General features: G+C 39.9%; 1 protein-coding gene across 4 annotated transcripts; it reads left to right on the top strand.

Moving 5' to 3' along the window:
• Nucleotides 1–244: 244 nt before the first annotated feature.
• Nucleotides 245–14,410, top strand: mdm2 (MDM2 proto-oncogene). 4 transcript variants are annotated; one of them, XM_004566439.3, is made up of 12 exons: nt 245–574; nt 6,529–6,599; nt 6,689–6,763; nt 8,775–8,908; nt 9,007–9,056; nt 9,378–9,436; nt 10,393–10,480; nt 10,579–10,772; nt 10,852–10,983; nt 11,074–11,145; nt 11,231–11,408; nt 12,200–14,410. In XM_004566439.3, the coding sequence occupies exons 2-12, from the start codon at nt 6,546–6,548 to the stop codon at nt 12,733–12,735; spliced, it is 1,572 nt and encodes a 523-aa protein (XP_004566496.1). In that variant the 5' UTR covers nt 245–574; nt 6,529–6,545; the 3' UTR covers nt 12,736–14,410. The 4 variants fall into 4 exon arrangements, with proteins under 4 accessions (XP_004566496.1, XP_004566497.1, XP_004566498.1 ...); XM_004566440.5 differs by lacking the exon at nt 245–574 and adding an exon at nt 634–3,823; XM_004566441.6 differs by lacking the exon at nt 245–574 and adding an exon at nt 634–3,828.
• Nucleotides 14,411–14,783: the final 373 nt, after the last annotated feature.

The raw sequence follows: 14,783 nt of genomic DNA, 5'->3' as shown, positions 1-14,783 counted from the left end.
CATAAAAACAAATTAGCAATTTACTGATCTTTTAACATGTCCTGCTAATGTAGACTGTCCTTTATTTTGAAATTAATAATTTATTCTTGTATTTTTTTTTAATTTTTTTTTTTTATTTTTTTACATAAACAGGAATTTTATGGCCCAAACTGCTCAGATTGGATGAGTTTAATGGTTTTATTGTCGTATCAGTGTGTTTGGGGATTTGAATTGAGAAAGTGTCGGCTTCCTAGCCACTAGGGGCGCCATCTGACTAAGTCACAGCCTTTGAGTGGCGAGCGTTGTAAACACTAAGTAGAAGTGGCTCAACTGTCCGGGAAATTGTTGGATTAACGTCGTTGTTGGATATTATTTCATCATAAGTGAATTAGAAATGTGCGTAAATAACAGCTAAACTTTTCTGCGCCAGATTTTAGCGCTCTAACTGCAGCAGAAGTCCGCGTTAGCAAGTTGATAGCATATTGTGGCTAGCAGGCCGCGGAGCCTCGGGGTTTCCTGATCAAGTTGACACGCGTTGAGAAGTAGCGCCGTGGACGCTGCTTTCTAGCAACTCAAGTCCGTCTGCTCAATCCTGGTAAGATAAAACGATCACTCTAAAATAACTCTTTGTGCTTTAACACTAATGCTTTCGGTGGGTTTCTAGTCTCTGCGTTTTTTTTAAATTACTGTTTAAAGGATATGTAAAAAGTATATTTAAAGCTTCAGCGTTAGCCGTCAATACCGCAGGGAAAATTGGATTTAACTGTTCAGATTGAGACGTTTTTATATCTGATTTATGGTAATGTATTACTAAATTTTGTTTTTGCTTCATGCATAAAGTTATAAGTAGATGTGTTTTTATCCACTGTTAGCAGCCAGCAACTGAGCTCTTTAGTACCTCGTTCTGCAGACAAAACAATAATCGGCCTTTAATTTTAGCTCCTGAAGTCTGCGGTCAGTTTGAAGTATCTGCTCATTAATTTTCCTCCGATGAGTGTGAGATAATACAGTTAGAGGTGATGAAAGGTTCCGGCCGGGCTCTCTCAGATCTGTGTGTGTAAGACACAAACTCAGACAGAGGAGAGTGAGCGGGACATGTCCGGGCAAACCTTCCTGCCTTTCTGAGTTGTCACGGTTTAGCAGCTGACTCACACAGCCGGTCAGCTGTTTGCGGGGAAAAATTACACACTCGAGGGCAAAAGCAAAGCCAAACAAGTACAAAGTGTACTGGCTTCACCTTGGCAGCTCTTTTAGGATCCTTAAAAGACAAGAAGTTTATTTGTATGCAATATCAGATACTAGTGATGTGCTCATAAAAACAGAAGACATGGGGAAGTGGTGCACACAGGAACAACAATAAGATTACTCAGGCTGAAGTAGTGAAAGTAGCACTGTAAGATAATTAGTTTAAGCATTTTGTGTATGTTCACAGTTCAATGCAGATAAAGTTAATAATAATAATCATTCATAAAATAAGGTTAAACATGTTTATTTGCCTCACATTGTTGCATTAATTAGATTATCATAGTTGTGTTAACAATTTGTGTTAAATTTTATTACATGCAGTTTAATTTCTGGGTCTGAAACGGCAAACAAAGCTTTCTTCATAATGTGGTTTTATTCCAGGTGGAAGACTGTGAGGTACAGAGGTCACAGCCACAGCAATGTGTAGACAATGTGAAACAAAATCAATAGATTAGTAATTTAATAGGAAAACGGTGACCACATGCTGTTAGTAAAACAAAAACACCTCAGAAGTTAAATCATTACAAGAAATAAGAGGGTTAATAAAAGCTACATAGTTCAGTAAAAAAGCATAAAACAATCATCTTTATTTATCTCTGGATTTATTCAACTTAGAAAAAAAGAAAAAACCTGAACAGCCAAAGCCAAAAACAATACAATTGTTTTCATTTTTGATCTGATGGATTTTGTGCTGTTAATGAAATTATGTTGATTTGCTTTAAGATGGCTGAGAATATCTCGTATTCTCAGCAGTTTCTGGTCTGTTTGCTGCTTTAAATCAGAATCAGACACTTTTGTTTATCCAGCGATCTGAAAATGAACATATGCAGACAGCGTTAAGCCAATCCTAAAGCTCAATTTTGATCCCGGTTGGAGGTTTAATTTACCCAAGATTAATGGAGATTATGATCAGATATTTAGCAGTAACCGTCAGATGCATTTTTTTTTTCCTTTTTTTTGTCAAATGAGTTGGGTGCAAAGAGCAAACCTGAACCTGGGAATACCACATAATTTGGCCCATACTAATATTTTTATGTCATGTATGTTTTGTTTTTGTTTGCTGATTATTCCTGCAAAAACAAAAAGGAAATCGTTATTAGAAAAATGTGAACTTTAAACTTATGTCCCTGGTGAGCTGGTAAATCAACAGATAAACTTATGGCTGTTTTTTGTTGAGCGTGACTTTTGAGTGCTGCTGTCATGTCTGGCGACCCCGGTGTACTGTGGTCAGGTTGGTCTTCTCCATCTCTGAGCCACTGCCATTTGTAGTTTACAGCTCTGAACTGTGTGGGTGCACTTTAAAATAAAGTCCTGCACCTCTGTGGAAACAGGGCTGTCTGTTTTTGCTTTGTTTTTTTATTTTTACAGTTTCCTATAATCCTATAATTCCTATAATTTATAATCCTTATCTTTATAATCTCTTCTGCTATTTGCACATTCTTTACTGTAAATTCCTAAGTTAATTTGTAAATTTTTGTAGTAAATTGTAAATATTGTAAAACTTTTCTGCTGTCATTTAATGGTCGGGCATTGTACAGCTACAAGCATTTCACCCCCATGTCATACTGTGTATGGTTGTGTGTGTGTGACAAATAAAATTTGAATTTGAATTTGAATTTGAATTCCAGCAAAGTCTCACAGGCTCTCACAGGGTTGTTGGAAAATTTAAAATCCAATCAATAAGTGTCTTTTTACAGTAACCGAAAGAACAAGGTCCAGTCTTAGTCATCATAGTTAACCAGATTTAAACTAAAAAGTTTGAAACCACATTTTTGTTAATCAAAATAAAAACTAGATTTTACAGTGTTTGATTTAAAAGAAAGTCTGAATGGGCCTTTAAGCCAACCTGTCTATGTTACATTATTTAACAGAAGTCTGTGCATTTCAAAAAGCTACATTTAGAAACAACATTTTAAAAAACAGAAGTGTGAAACTAACACTGAAACACAGAAAAATATTTAAAAATATATATTTTTGAATGTATAATAAAAAATAAACAAGGAAAAAAAGAACTGAAAACCGAAAATTAAACAAAAATAGAAATAGAATAGAAGAACTCTTATTTATGACTTATTTCAATATATTGTCTTTTAGGTCTAATTTTGTGTTTTTGACTTGAGACCAGAAAGAAAAGGTATATGTAAAAAAACACTTTTGGTTGGAATAAATAATAAATTGGAGAATTACGTATTGCGCTGATCTTCCCGGTTTCCTGTGCTCAGATCAAGCAGGTGTTGTGCCCCTGATTTGGCACTGGTTATCTGGCTAAGACTAGTCCTGGTTAGTGAGATAACCAGCACTCTGGTTAGTGTGGTTATGTAACTTTGATAGGATGAGTCAATGCAGACTAGCCCTGGCTTGTCTACAGAAGCTCTATGATTGAATCAGCTGTTCCAGTCCTACAGTACAGCTGAGTCAGGGCATGATAGGCCCCAGTCAGACTAGGCCAGGCCTTTAAACTGGTCTAGTCCTGACATGTCTGAGCAGGTCTATAAGAGGCTGCAGCTCTGCCCTGCTCCACTCTTTCTGCACTTTATCTGCCTTTATTTGCACAAGATGAGCTGCTAAAACGGATTTATTTCCCCTGCATATACATAAGGTAAGGTAAGGACTTCATTTTATTCCTTGAATACTGGAAAACATTTTAGACTTTTAACAGCTGATTAATTAAGCATTAACCTGGTGCTAATGCAAAAAGACTGGATGGTTATTGAGTTGATCTGTCTGTCAGGTGTTGTGTCAGGACTACACGTTTGTGTTGTTAAAAACAAGCAAAGATTCAGTAACTTTTTAAGCAAAACTGACACAAAAGGTTAGTACAAGCTTCTTTGAATGTTTTCTGTAAATATGTGTTTTATATCGGTAAGTAAATTCTGTTAAAGTCTGACAGTGTGATGTTTTTTACATTTTCTTGCTTTATTTGCCTGTTGAAAAATGTTGAAAAGTGACATTCTGCTCTGAATGAAAATTTGTGATGCACCGGTTATGAAATCCTGGCTCGGTATCAGTGTGGCTGGGAGCCTGTGCACATATCTGTGGTTATTTATATTCCGGTTGTACATCACAGAAACAAAGAGATCTTCCATAACTTTGATTTTAGAGCTTTTCATCTTAACACCATGTCAGGTCACAACTGATCAGATACTGTAAATATGAGCCACTTACATCAGTAAATGTCCTGTTAATTACAGTCACAGGCAATATCTGCACTGATACCTGTGCTCCTGAGTTTACAGTTGAACTCAGTATTTAGATCAGATTATTGCTCAAAGAGGTTTCTGCCCTCCACAAAAATAAAAATCACCAGGCTTTAGGGCTGTTCGATATAACGATATGAAAACATCTATGGTTTCATGTTACGCTATTGTTTGTTTTGTGGTGTCGCTAAACAAGCTGTTTACGGCTAGGGCTGCTACAAACGATTATTTTGATAGTCGACTAGTCACCGATTATTTTTGCGATTAGTCGACTAATCAGATCATGCATCCATTGGATGTAGAACGTACAGCTTATTGCACCAGCATGCGTCTGCTCTTATATAACTATCATTAGCTTACAGCTTTAAGTGTTTAAGGTATGTGCTAACTAAAACTAAAGACAAGATGATAGTTTATTAAATTTTAATGAAATTTGCAGATTGTTTCTGTGACGTTTAATAAACTCCTTGCTATCTAAAATATAACAGGACACCGGAGTATATTCTCGAGCATCTCACACATCTGATAATCTGTTGTCTGCTTGACGTTTATTCAGCTGTGTAAAAAGTATAACTTTAATCTCAGCCAAACTGATTTACTCAGGAACAAATAAAATACTAAAAAAAGCCAAACAATAACATTTTTAAGTTATCTAAGTGACTTATATATCATGTTTAATCTGAGTAGCGAAAGACGGCGGTGGGTTTGAAAACGATTTACCAGGAGTCCGTTGTTCTCACAGGCTCTAGTGAGCCTTGCCCCTGGCTAGCTATCGCGCTAGCTTTTGAAAATATGTGGTGTCTTGATAAACTGAGCAGATATTTGAGGTTTACACAGCTACATTCTCGCCTGAAAATATGTTAAACGTTTATTTTGTGACCCAGAAAGAATAATAAGAGTAATATTAAAACTAACTAGCTGCCGTCATTGTTGGAAACTGAGCTGGGCTGCACTATGAATTCTGGGACACAGCTTCTTCTTCTTCGGGATTTAACGGCAGCTGGCATTTTTTGTTTATCAAATAGGGAAATACACAAACTTCGGTCAGGTAGGGTGCCTCAGACTTTCAGGTGAAGATGCACTGATCCATTCCTAGTGTACAAGTACCTTGACTGCAGGTGTTTTCAGTACAGAATTCAAATCCCGTACCAGTCTTAAATGAATAAGATGAATTTTGTAAATGCACAAATGATTATTTTTTGCTTTGCTGCATCACAGAGTAATGAATCTAATAATCAGAGGACAGATTTCAATAGATTGGCCATATTGATCTGCTTTTTCCATTACTGATATCTGATTCAAGTATCAGCTCGACACGTGAGTGGTTTCTTCAGTTAAATAATCCACAGTTGGAGGCTCAGCAGCCCTCGTCCAGGGCCGAGGTTTTTCCTCCAGATGTGTTTTTGTGTAAGCAAAATAAAAACACAGAAAAGGAACCGGCTGCTCTCAGTCAACACCAGGCGGTCGGCATGCTCTGTATATTTTAGATATTTTATTGTTTACTCTATTTAATTTGTAAAATATGTGTACACACACACACACACACACACACACACACACACACACACACGTACACATACACATTTAGTATTCACATTCAGTAATATGCATACACTCTTATATTCATATAATTCTCAGATTTAGCCGTTCTTATATTTTGCTTGTTCTTATGTTATTATACTTTTGCACACCTCTGTTGCTTGTGAAGCTCACACACAAGAATTTCACTCACATGTACTGTACCAGTGTACCTGCACATGTGATGTGACAATAAAAGTGATTTGATTTGCTTTAAACAAACCTGCATCATCTTAAAAGGTTAAATTAACTTTTTAAACCAGGCAGATTAAACACAGACGAAGAAGATGATAATATTTATACAGTAAGCCTGGGATTATACTTTCTGTATCCGGGTTTATATTGCAGTGCCGCAGATGGAGGGGGAGGACTTCAAAGAAATATAACTAATGCTAATGATGAATGCCTAATCTGTCTTACGCTGTGAAAAAGATTTACTTTAGGAGCGCTTTTTCCAAATCTATTATGTTTAAAAAATACTGTACTGGTTTATGTAATCTGTCATAATCTGCTGTGTGTTGGCGTGCAGGGACAATCAGCTTCACCATGTCAGCCGACAGTGATACCAACACCTGGACCACGGAGGACGACAACAAACTGGTGAGGGCGGCAAGTTCCCGACTTCTTCATGTGCTCGTAACTCTTCACTGACTGTGTGACTTAACGTTTTCCTCTCTGTGTGTGTTCAGGTGAGACCAAAGGTAGAGTTCTGCTCTTTGCTGCAGCACGCTGGAGCCACTAAAGATGTTTTCACCATGAAGGAGGTACAGCATTTCCATTTACTGCTCCACATTTCACCGGGAGCTTTGAGACAGTCTTTTTGTTGGCTTTGATGTGTGAGGGGTGTCGTCAGGTGGTGTTAGGACTGTTACCGGACCTGCATTCACAGACAGCAATGAATGAATGAACCCAGAACTTCCTTTACTACCACTGCCCCCTCCTGCCTAAAACACCTGCCTCATACTGCATTTGCACACTTTATGATGAAACATTGCCACCTTGTGGTGAAGTTTGTAGTCATACGTTGCAGATAGTGCGTGAGATTAAATATGCTTTTTCTGTCCAAAAATCTGCTATCACAGCAGCCAAAACATTAGACACAGCTGTAATAAAATCGGCTCAGTAAAGTAGAATGCAGGATGAGCTCAGCAAAGTAAAAATTATAAAATGTGATATATATTGTCTCTGGTGGTGTTACGATTACATATTTAAAAATCGTTATCAGAAACGTGCATGTCATCTTTATTCGGCCAAGTTTGTGCACACTTACAAGATATTTGAGTCCAGTTCACTTTGCTCTTTGGCATGCAAAAAAAGAAAAATGTTTTAAAAAAAGGCAGGATGTAACGAAAGACAGAATAAAAAAGCAAGTTGCAGAAAGTCTTAAGAAACTTTACAAACTATAAGTGGAAAACTATTTTAAGTGTTTGATTGTTCTTTTTGCTTTCGTACAGCTAAACAGGAAGCAATTTGCTCATCGCGCGTCAATAGCGGATGTTCCAGGCTCTGGTTGCCTAGGTAACCCCTTTATTGTATTTACTACACTGAACTGCGCTCTTATTCGCTTCAGTTGCTTCTCTGAAAGGTTAGAAAAGTCTGAAGGCTAGCGTGGGACCCGCCCACCCCGAGTTGCCGGAGGTGATTTCGCACGCTGTCGTTGCTGTCATTGACATTTGTGGTACTCTGTTGACACGTCACTGCTGGTTGCCCCTGAAAGTTTCAGACTCTGCCGTTATTGCTGATATCGTGATTGTGACCAAGCTGCTCTTTTCCATGGTACACTGGTGTGATCGAGCTGCGTGGTAGCTGGAAATTACTGGTCACTGCGAAGATCTATTACCAATGCAGGAAAAATGGTGTTTTGGCCTTTTAATGAAGACGGCGTGAAAAAAGGAGAACTTTGAGACTCACCCCAGCTCTCCTTTAGTTCATCCTCATGATTTTTCCAGGATTCCCTATTCGACTCCTTTTCCCTCTCAGTCTCATGTCTGCAGTGCTTCCCACATATAGACACTTTTTAATTTCTGGGCAGTCCCCCTGCCCGTGGTCTTTTATTTTGAAGGTTAAATCCTTGTCATTTGCATCCCACTCTTATGCCAATCTTCAGTGTCATTTTGATTTTCTCTTTTGCAGTTCACAAACCTTAGCTCCACCATCGTGGAATCCAAATGGGGGCAGTGGTCTTCGTTGTGTTAAGCTCTATAAACAGACCCTGCGGTTGTATTATTTTTTTGCACCGTTATTTATTTATACATTGTTTTGTTTTCTTTGTGAGCTCATCATCTGTGACTTGGATTTCTTTTTTCTCATTTGTTGCTGCAGCTTAGATGTTGAGAAGAAAACGCCCACTAACAAAAGCTACAAGCAGCCCATATTATTAGGATTTTTCATGCATATTAACGATTTTTGGTGCGTTTAAAAAGGAAATAAAATTTGTTTTGGAAAATACTTTACTAATAAATTCCATGTTTGCTCATCAAAAGCTCCAAAACCAACAGGAACATGCAGAGTTTCCAGTTTTGAGGCAAGATAAACGCTGTAATTATATGTGTGATCAACAAAGAACACCTGAACAGTATTTTCTGGATGTAGAGAAAAGAGAAGAAACTCAGCTTATCCTTTTTCAGAGTGCATAACTTCAGCTAATCTGACTGCAGTCTTGTAATGGTGGTAAAATTGCTGATGTTTAAAAACCACAATAACAAAACACCCAAATGTAATAATTAGCCTGTGCATCCTACAATCATCCCACGATGTATCTCTGTGTTTTTGCAGGTAATGTTCTACCTGGGTCAGTACATCATCCAGAAGCAGCTGTACGACCAGAAGCAGCAACACATCGTCCACTGCGCCCAGGATGCTCTGGGCCGTGTGCTGGGAGTCGACAGCTTCTCCGTGAAAGAGCCGCGGTGAGTGAGTGGTAGAGGATGAAGCTTTTGGTCCTTCAGACTCACTAAAAGGAAAAAAAACCCCTTTAAATAAAATATGTGATGTTTTCTTGTTTCAGGGTTCTGTTTGCAATGATCACCAAGAACCTGGTGGCTGTCAGTAGTCCAGGTAGGAATCGCATTTTGCACACGAGGCACATTATTAAATACAGCTACACCTTTGTGGTCCGAAAATATCCAGTCTTACATCCCCTGAAGTGCCCACAGGTGGAAAGCCAAGGGGCTAAAATTGAGCTGTTTTGGTTCTGTGTAAACACCAATTGACTCCAAATTAACTTGTTTTTCTGACTTTTGGGGAAGAAATGTTAGACCTCCACCTGCTTTTCCTTCAGGAGGATAAAGGCATACTTTCTAAATATTGAGGGTGTGTGTGTTTGTGTATATATAGATGATATCCTGCTGGTCTGACTCTGACAAACACTCTCTTTAGAATCAACAACAAGTCTGAGTGAGCCGCACAGCAGCAGCCAGACAGACAGAAGGACGGAGGTAAGACGCACACCATGTTTGGATTCTCTACGTCTATTGTGTTTTTGCCAGATAAACCTTCGGTATTTCTAGCCCGGGTTTGTTCCTTCACATTTACGTACCTTCAGCTTCCTTTCCCTCGCTGTGAGCGCAGCATTTAAGAAGTTTAGAATAAACTCGAAGTAAAGTTTCACCTTGTGCTATTCACACAGGCTATTTTGGACCATTTTACAAGCTCCAACCTCTGAACCATTCCAGCTTACGAGAGAATTACTTCCAGGTGCACTCAACTCCAGTTATGAGTCCACCTAAGAAGCAAAAACACTGCTGCAGTCTTCACTGAGGAATATATTTACCGACACTTTCACAGACTTCCTTCTGAATTACAGAAAGAAACATTCTACTCTTGCTGAGCACTCAAAACGCTATTATAGTGAATTCCTGATTGAGTTGGAAACTCAGATTTCCAACTCAGAAAGTAAAAGCAGTCCCAGTAACCCCAGCTTAACAATCCAAGAGGGTGGCGGTGAACGTAAAGAGCAGGCAAACTGTAAAACTTTGAATTTGTGCTGCTGCTGTTTGTGGCTAAATAATCCAAACGCACACTTTAACCACGAACGAGCTGCAGCAGAATTTTTACAGACAAAAAAACACCAAAAACCAACAAACAAAGTGTTTTGCTGTATTATTAGTTAACTCAATTGTGTCATTAGAACACAAGCCACGTTATCCTATTAACACACATACTCAGACACATCTGGCTGCACACCAGGAGGCTCCAGTCTTTCCTTCTTGCCTTTGTGTGACTTTTTTGTTTTGTGTTTGGGAGAAATTGAACCTTTTGGGGATGATGATCATAAACATATCTAATGTGTATGATCTAATTTAAAAGTCACATGGAATTTGGTGATTATTCTATGGCCCAACAAGAGTTTAAAAGTTTGAAAATCAGCTCAAAAACGTGTTTGTGCTTTCAGGCGGCAGAAACAGAAGGTTGCTCTTCATCGCCTGACAGGAGGAGGAGAAGGAGGAGGAGAAGGTGGAGCTGCAGGAGCAATGAGCCAGGTGAGTTTCTCCTCAAGATGTACCAGCACTAACTCCACCACCATTTCATTCAAGGTGTTTAACTGTTTAACCAAACTCCGCCCACCTTTTGTCTGCAGGTCCCTCACACAGTGTAGACGAGGGGGATGTTGAAGAAGACTCGGAGGAGGAGGAGGAAGAGGGAGGCACGAAAAGGAGACGGTCTGACAGCTACTCGCTGACGTTCGACGACAGCCTGTCCTGGTGTGTGATTGGAGGACTTGGGAGCGGGCGAGAAAGACACAGCAGCCAATCATCTGACTCGCACAGCACAGTGAGCATGACGCACAATCAGTGGTTTATTGAGCCTGTGTTGATGTATAATGTGTAATGTGGACTCTGTGTGTGTTTAGTCTGGGAGGTCAGAGGTCACGGACGCAGCGTCAGACTCTGACAGCGACAACTTCAGTGTTGAATTTGAAGTCGAGTCCATAGATTCAGATGATTACAATGAAGATGATGCTTCTCTCTCTGCTGATGATCAGGTAAGAACCACTTAATAGACCGAGCTGGCCATTAAACATCTACCTTGGCTCGACAACGATACTAATAGCCATCTTGTCTGTGTGCTGCAGGTATATGAGGTCACAATCTTCGAAGCAGATGACGACGACTCCTTTGATGAAGACACAGAGATTACTGAAGCTGTGAGTTGCTGCACAAACACACAGATGACACAAAGCCACACACTTACGCAAGTTGTTCAGGTGTAATGGAGTGTTTTCCTCTCAGGATTACTGGCGCTGTGCGAAATGCGATGAGTTGAACCCTCCTCTGCCCAGAAACTGCCTCCGCTGCTGGGATCTGCGCCAGGATTGGCTACCTGATGTGTCCGTCAACTGTGCCTCCTCCAGCCCTAAAGCCCTGCCCACAAAGCCGACCAACCTATCAGCTGCCAAAGAACCTCCAGGTAAATCTTATCATGACTACAGAGACCAAAGTAGTTTGTTTTTAGAGTAATGCTGTCAAAAAGGTGCAAACGAAAGAAGGGGGACACAGACGTTTCAAAAGTCAATCAAGTTTGGACTCCTTCATTTAACATACCCCCCCAAAAAAAACAAAAACCAAAAAAAGCACAGAGCCGGTGTTTTCAAATAACAAAGGGAAATCTCCAGTGAATCAAAGACGAGTGTAAAGGTTAGAAAACCCCCAGAATATCTTCAGTCTATAAAACCAGGTCAGATGTCCCTGTGTGCCAATGTCAACACACCTGTGCAGAATTACACATCACTCAGATTATTTCATATTAGTCAGACACAGCCTACCTAAAACCACTGGTGATGATTGTCTACATCAGAATACCGAAGCGACAATTTAGAAAACCAATCATTAGGCAGAGAGGAAAAAGAGACAAGCTGCTGCTGTACACCTCATCTCAGATCTATGTAGCTGATACTCGATTTTTGATGCACATCCCTATCTGCACACACTTTCTAATGAATAGCCAATCACAAAATGAATGTAGAAATCATTTTCAAGTCTCTTATTATTATTATTATAATTAGTAGTAGTAGTATTAGAAATCGAATAATTTAATTAAAAACGCTCTAGAAGAGCACAGAGATGTTCAGGTGAGAACCTGCAGGTGCTGACTGGCTCACTTTTTCCTCAAGTGGCCACTAGAGGAACTGCAGCTTGCTGTCAGTTTTATCTTCGGTGACAGACAAGCTGCTAATCGATTGATTGATTTGTGTCCTGCAGGTTCTGACATGGAGGAGAACGGAGTCGATGTTCCAGATGGGAAAAGATTAAAAACTCCTCCTCTGCACTCACAGTGTGCGTCCGACTCCACCTGCTCCTCTGCCGCTGCTGACTCCGCCTCCTCCGCACCAAACTCCCAGGATCTCCTCTCATGCTCCCAGCCTTCCTCCTCCTATTCACAGGAGAAGCTCTGGACTCCCGAATCCCAGCCCTCCTCTTCCTCACACTCATCCTCCATTGATTCTCAGGAGCTTCTCCCACCTTCCCCAGCTCCAGCTGCAGCTCCAGCTGCTCCTCCTACCATGCAAGTCCCCGATATGGAGCGCAGCGTTTCGGCGGAGTGGCGTCTGCCGGACTCGTGCCTGGACCCCTGCCTCATCTGTCAGTCGCGACCAAAGAATGGCTGCATCGTGCACGGACGGACCGGACACCTTATGTCCTGCTACGTCTGCGCCAGGAAGCTGAAGAAGAGGAACAAACTGTGCCCAGTCTGCAGGCTGCCCATCCAGTCTGTCATCCTCACCTACCTCAGCTGAGACCACGCCCTTGCCCCCACACACCGCCCATTCATGTGAGCATTCACAGCTGGTGTTCTCACATGTGGACTTCCACAAACTTCAGAATAACTGCAGATACTTTGACTAAATCCCAAATAAAATAAACTTTCAGTTCTCGGGCACATGCGGGCACTTTCTTCAAAACTGAGAAGATTTTCTTGAAAAAGTTAATAATTCTGCTATTTGAACTGTTTCTCTGACCTTGAACCTCTGGAATGAGCCCGTCAAGGGTCTGTCGGGTAACGCCAAGCTTCCCTTTGCTTCGGGTTTCTCTTCTTTCTTTTTTTTTTTTTTTAAATGGTTGGTATCGTTTCTTCTGTTTTGCTTTCTGTATTTTGGCGCAGCTTACATAAACACTCATCTTCACTGGTCAATCTCAGGTCCACGCCCTCTAAAGCTCCACCATCATTATGAAAGTCCTACAAACAGAAGCCCCCAGAATTTCATATGAACAGCAGTGGAAAAAGACCAGAATATTAGATCTGAGATTTTTCTTTTTCCTGCTGCATTTTAAAGACTTTTTATTTAAAAATAGTTTAGAACCTCACAAAATTAACTAAATCTATAAATATTGGTGAATATTAAGAAACACAGCTATGACTTTATTCTCAAAACACCTGTGTGTGGTGTTAAAGAGATGCCACCTTAAACCAAGGCTGAGTTCAACCTTAATGTAATACCATTTCGCACCACAAGATGGTGCATGAGTAAATGTAAACTTCATTTAATGGCAGCATATATTGAAAAATGGAAGTAATGCTAAAATGAATGAAGAAACTGCTGGTGGTGAAAACTAAATTTGGCAGAGGCTATTTCTGAAAAGTTTTAGAAATTTTCTTCACTAAATCAATCAGAAAACAGATGGAGGTGGAGCTCAAATGTGAGAAGTTGTAACTTGTTGAATGTTTTTGTGTCACCTTGAAATTTGATGGAAACATCTCCACAGCTAGCTTTCAGACATTTTGTAGATCTTTGAGGTTTTTTAAGAAGACATTTTAAAAAATGAGAGATTTTTGTTGTCAGTTATTTTGAGGCTGGTGTGGCGCTCTGTGGCAAAGAGAGATATTTTTAGAATGTGTTAATTATATTTTGTATGATGCAAACTTTAGAAGCATCGGCCGCGTCTTGTAAATGGCACTCGACCCTGAATCATTTCTGCGCCAGCTCTCTGTCGCCTCCGCCAAGCTCGCTCGCTCCTGGATCGCCTCGTTCTGCATCTCAGCTTCTCCCTTGAGATGAGGTCACCTTAACCGGATTAAAAACCCAAAGGGCTCTGACGCTGCATGGTGCATGACGCTGCCGACATCTGAAAGTGTCCGGGGGTGCTAACATCGAGCAGTGCTTTATTTTAGCGGCATTTAATTTCTGACCCTTTTTTGGGAAGTGTCATTGAAAGGAACCCAAATTCATTTTCATGCATATATTTAACTACTGGAAATTTCTTTGACATGTTTTCAGGTTTTTCTGGAAATTTCTTTGAAAGTTGTTTAATTATTGAGAAATTATTGCCGTTAAAATGGAGTGTTGAACATCTTTGATATTTATTTATTTAAAATACTCAAGTTTATTTAAGAAATGTTTCTGAAAGCTTTTTTTGGATAATAAGATAAATTTAATGTTTCCTGTGAAACTAAATAAAGTTTTACTTCTCTAACCACGGGTCTGTCATTTATTTACATTACAAACACACATATTTTAAGTTTGGAAATACAATTCCCAACAATCTTCACACCTTTTGTATCGGGTGAGAAATATAACCGTGTCCTAAGGATTGGTAATTACCACAAGGTAAAGCACGTGAATTTTTGCTATTAACGCTACGTCCACACTAATGCTTTTTCGTATGAAAACGCATCGTTTCTCTCCGTTTTGGCCTACCGTCCACAGTGTAGCGATGTGTCGGTCGCGAACAAAACGGCTCTTAGAGCCGGGTCTTTGACGTGAACGACGCGATCCGGGTCCTCATTGCAAACCGTGGGTTTGGTGTTTTTTTTTGTTTTGTTTTTTCTTTCTCTCACCCTCTCTCA

The sequence above is a fragment of the Maylandia zebra genome, linkage group LG17, assembly GCF_041146795.1.
Source record: "Maylandia zebra isolate NMK-2024a linkage group LG17, Mzebra_GT3a, whole genome shotgun sequence".
Lineage (NCBI taxonomy): Eukaryota > Metazoa > Chordata > Actinopteri > Cichliformes > Cichlidae > Maylandia > Maylandia zebra.
The sequence above is the reverse complement of the archived record's forward strand: the minus strand, read 5'-3'. Positions and strand labels throughout refer to the sequence as shown.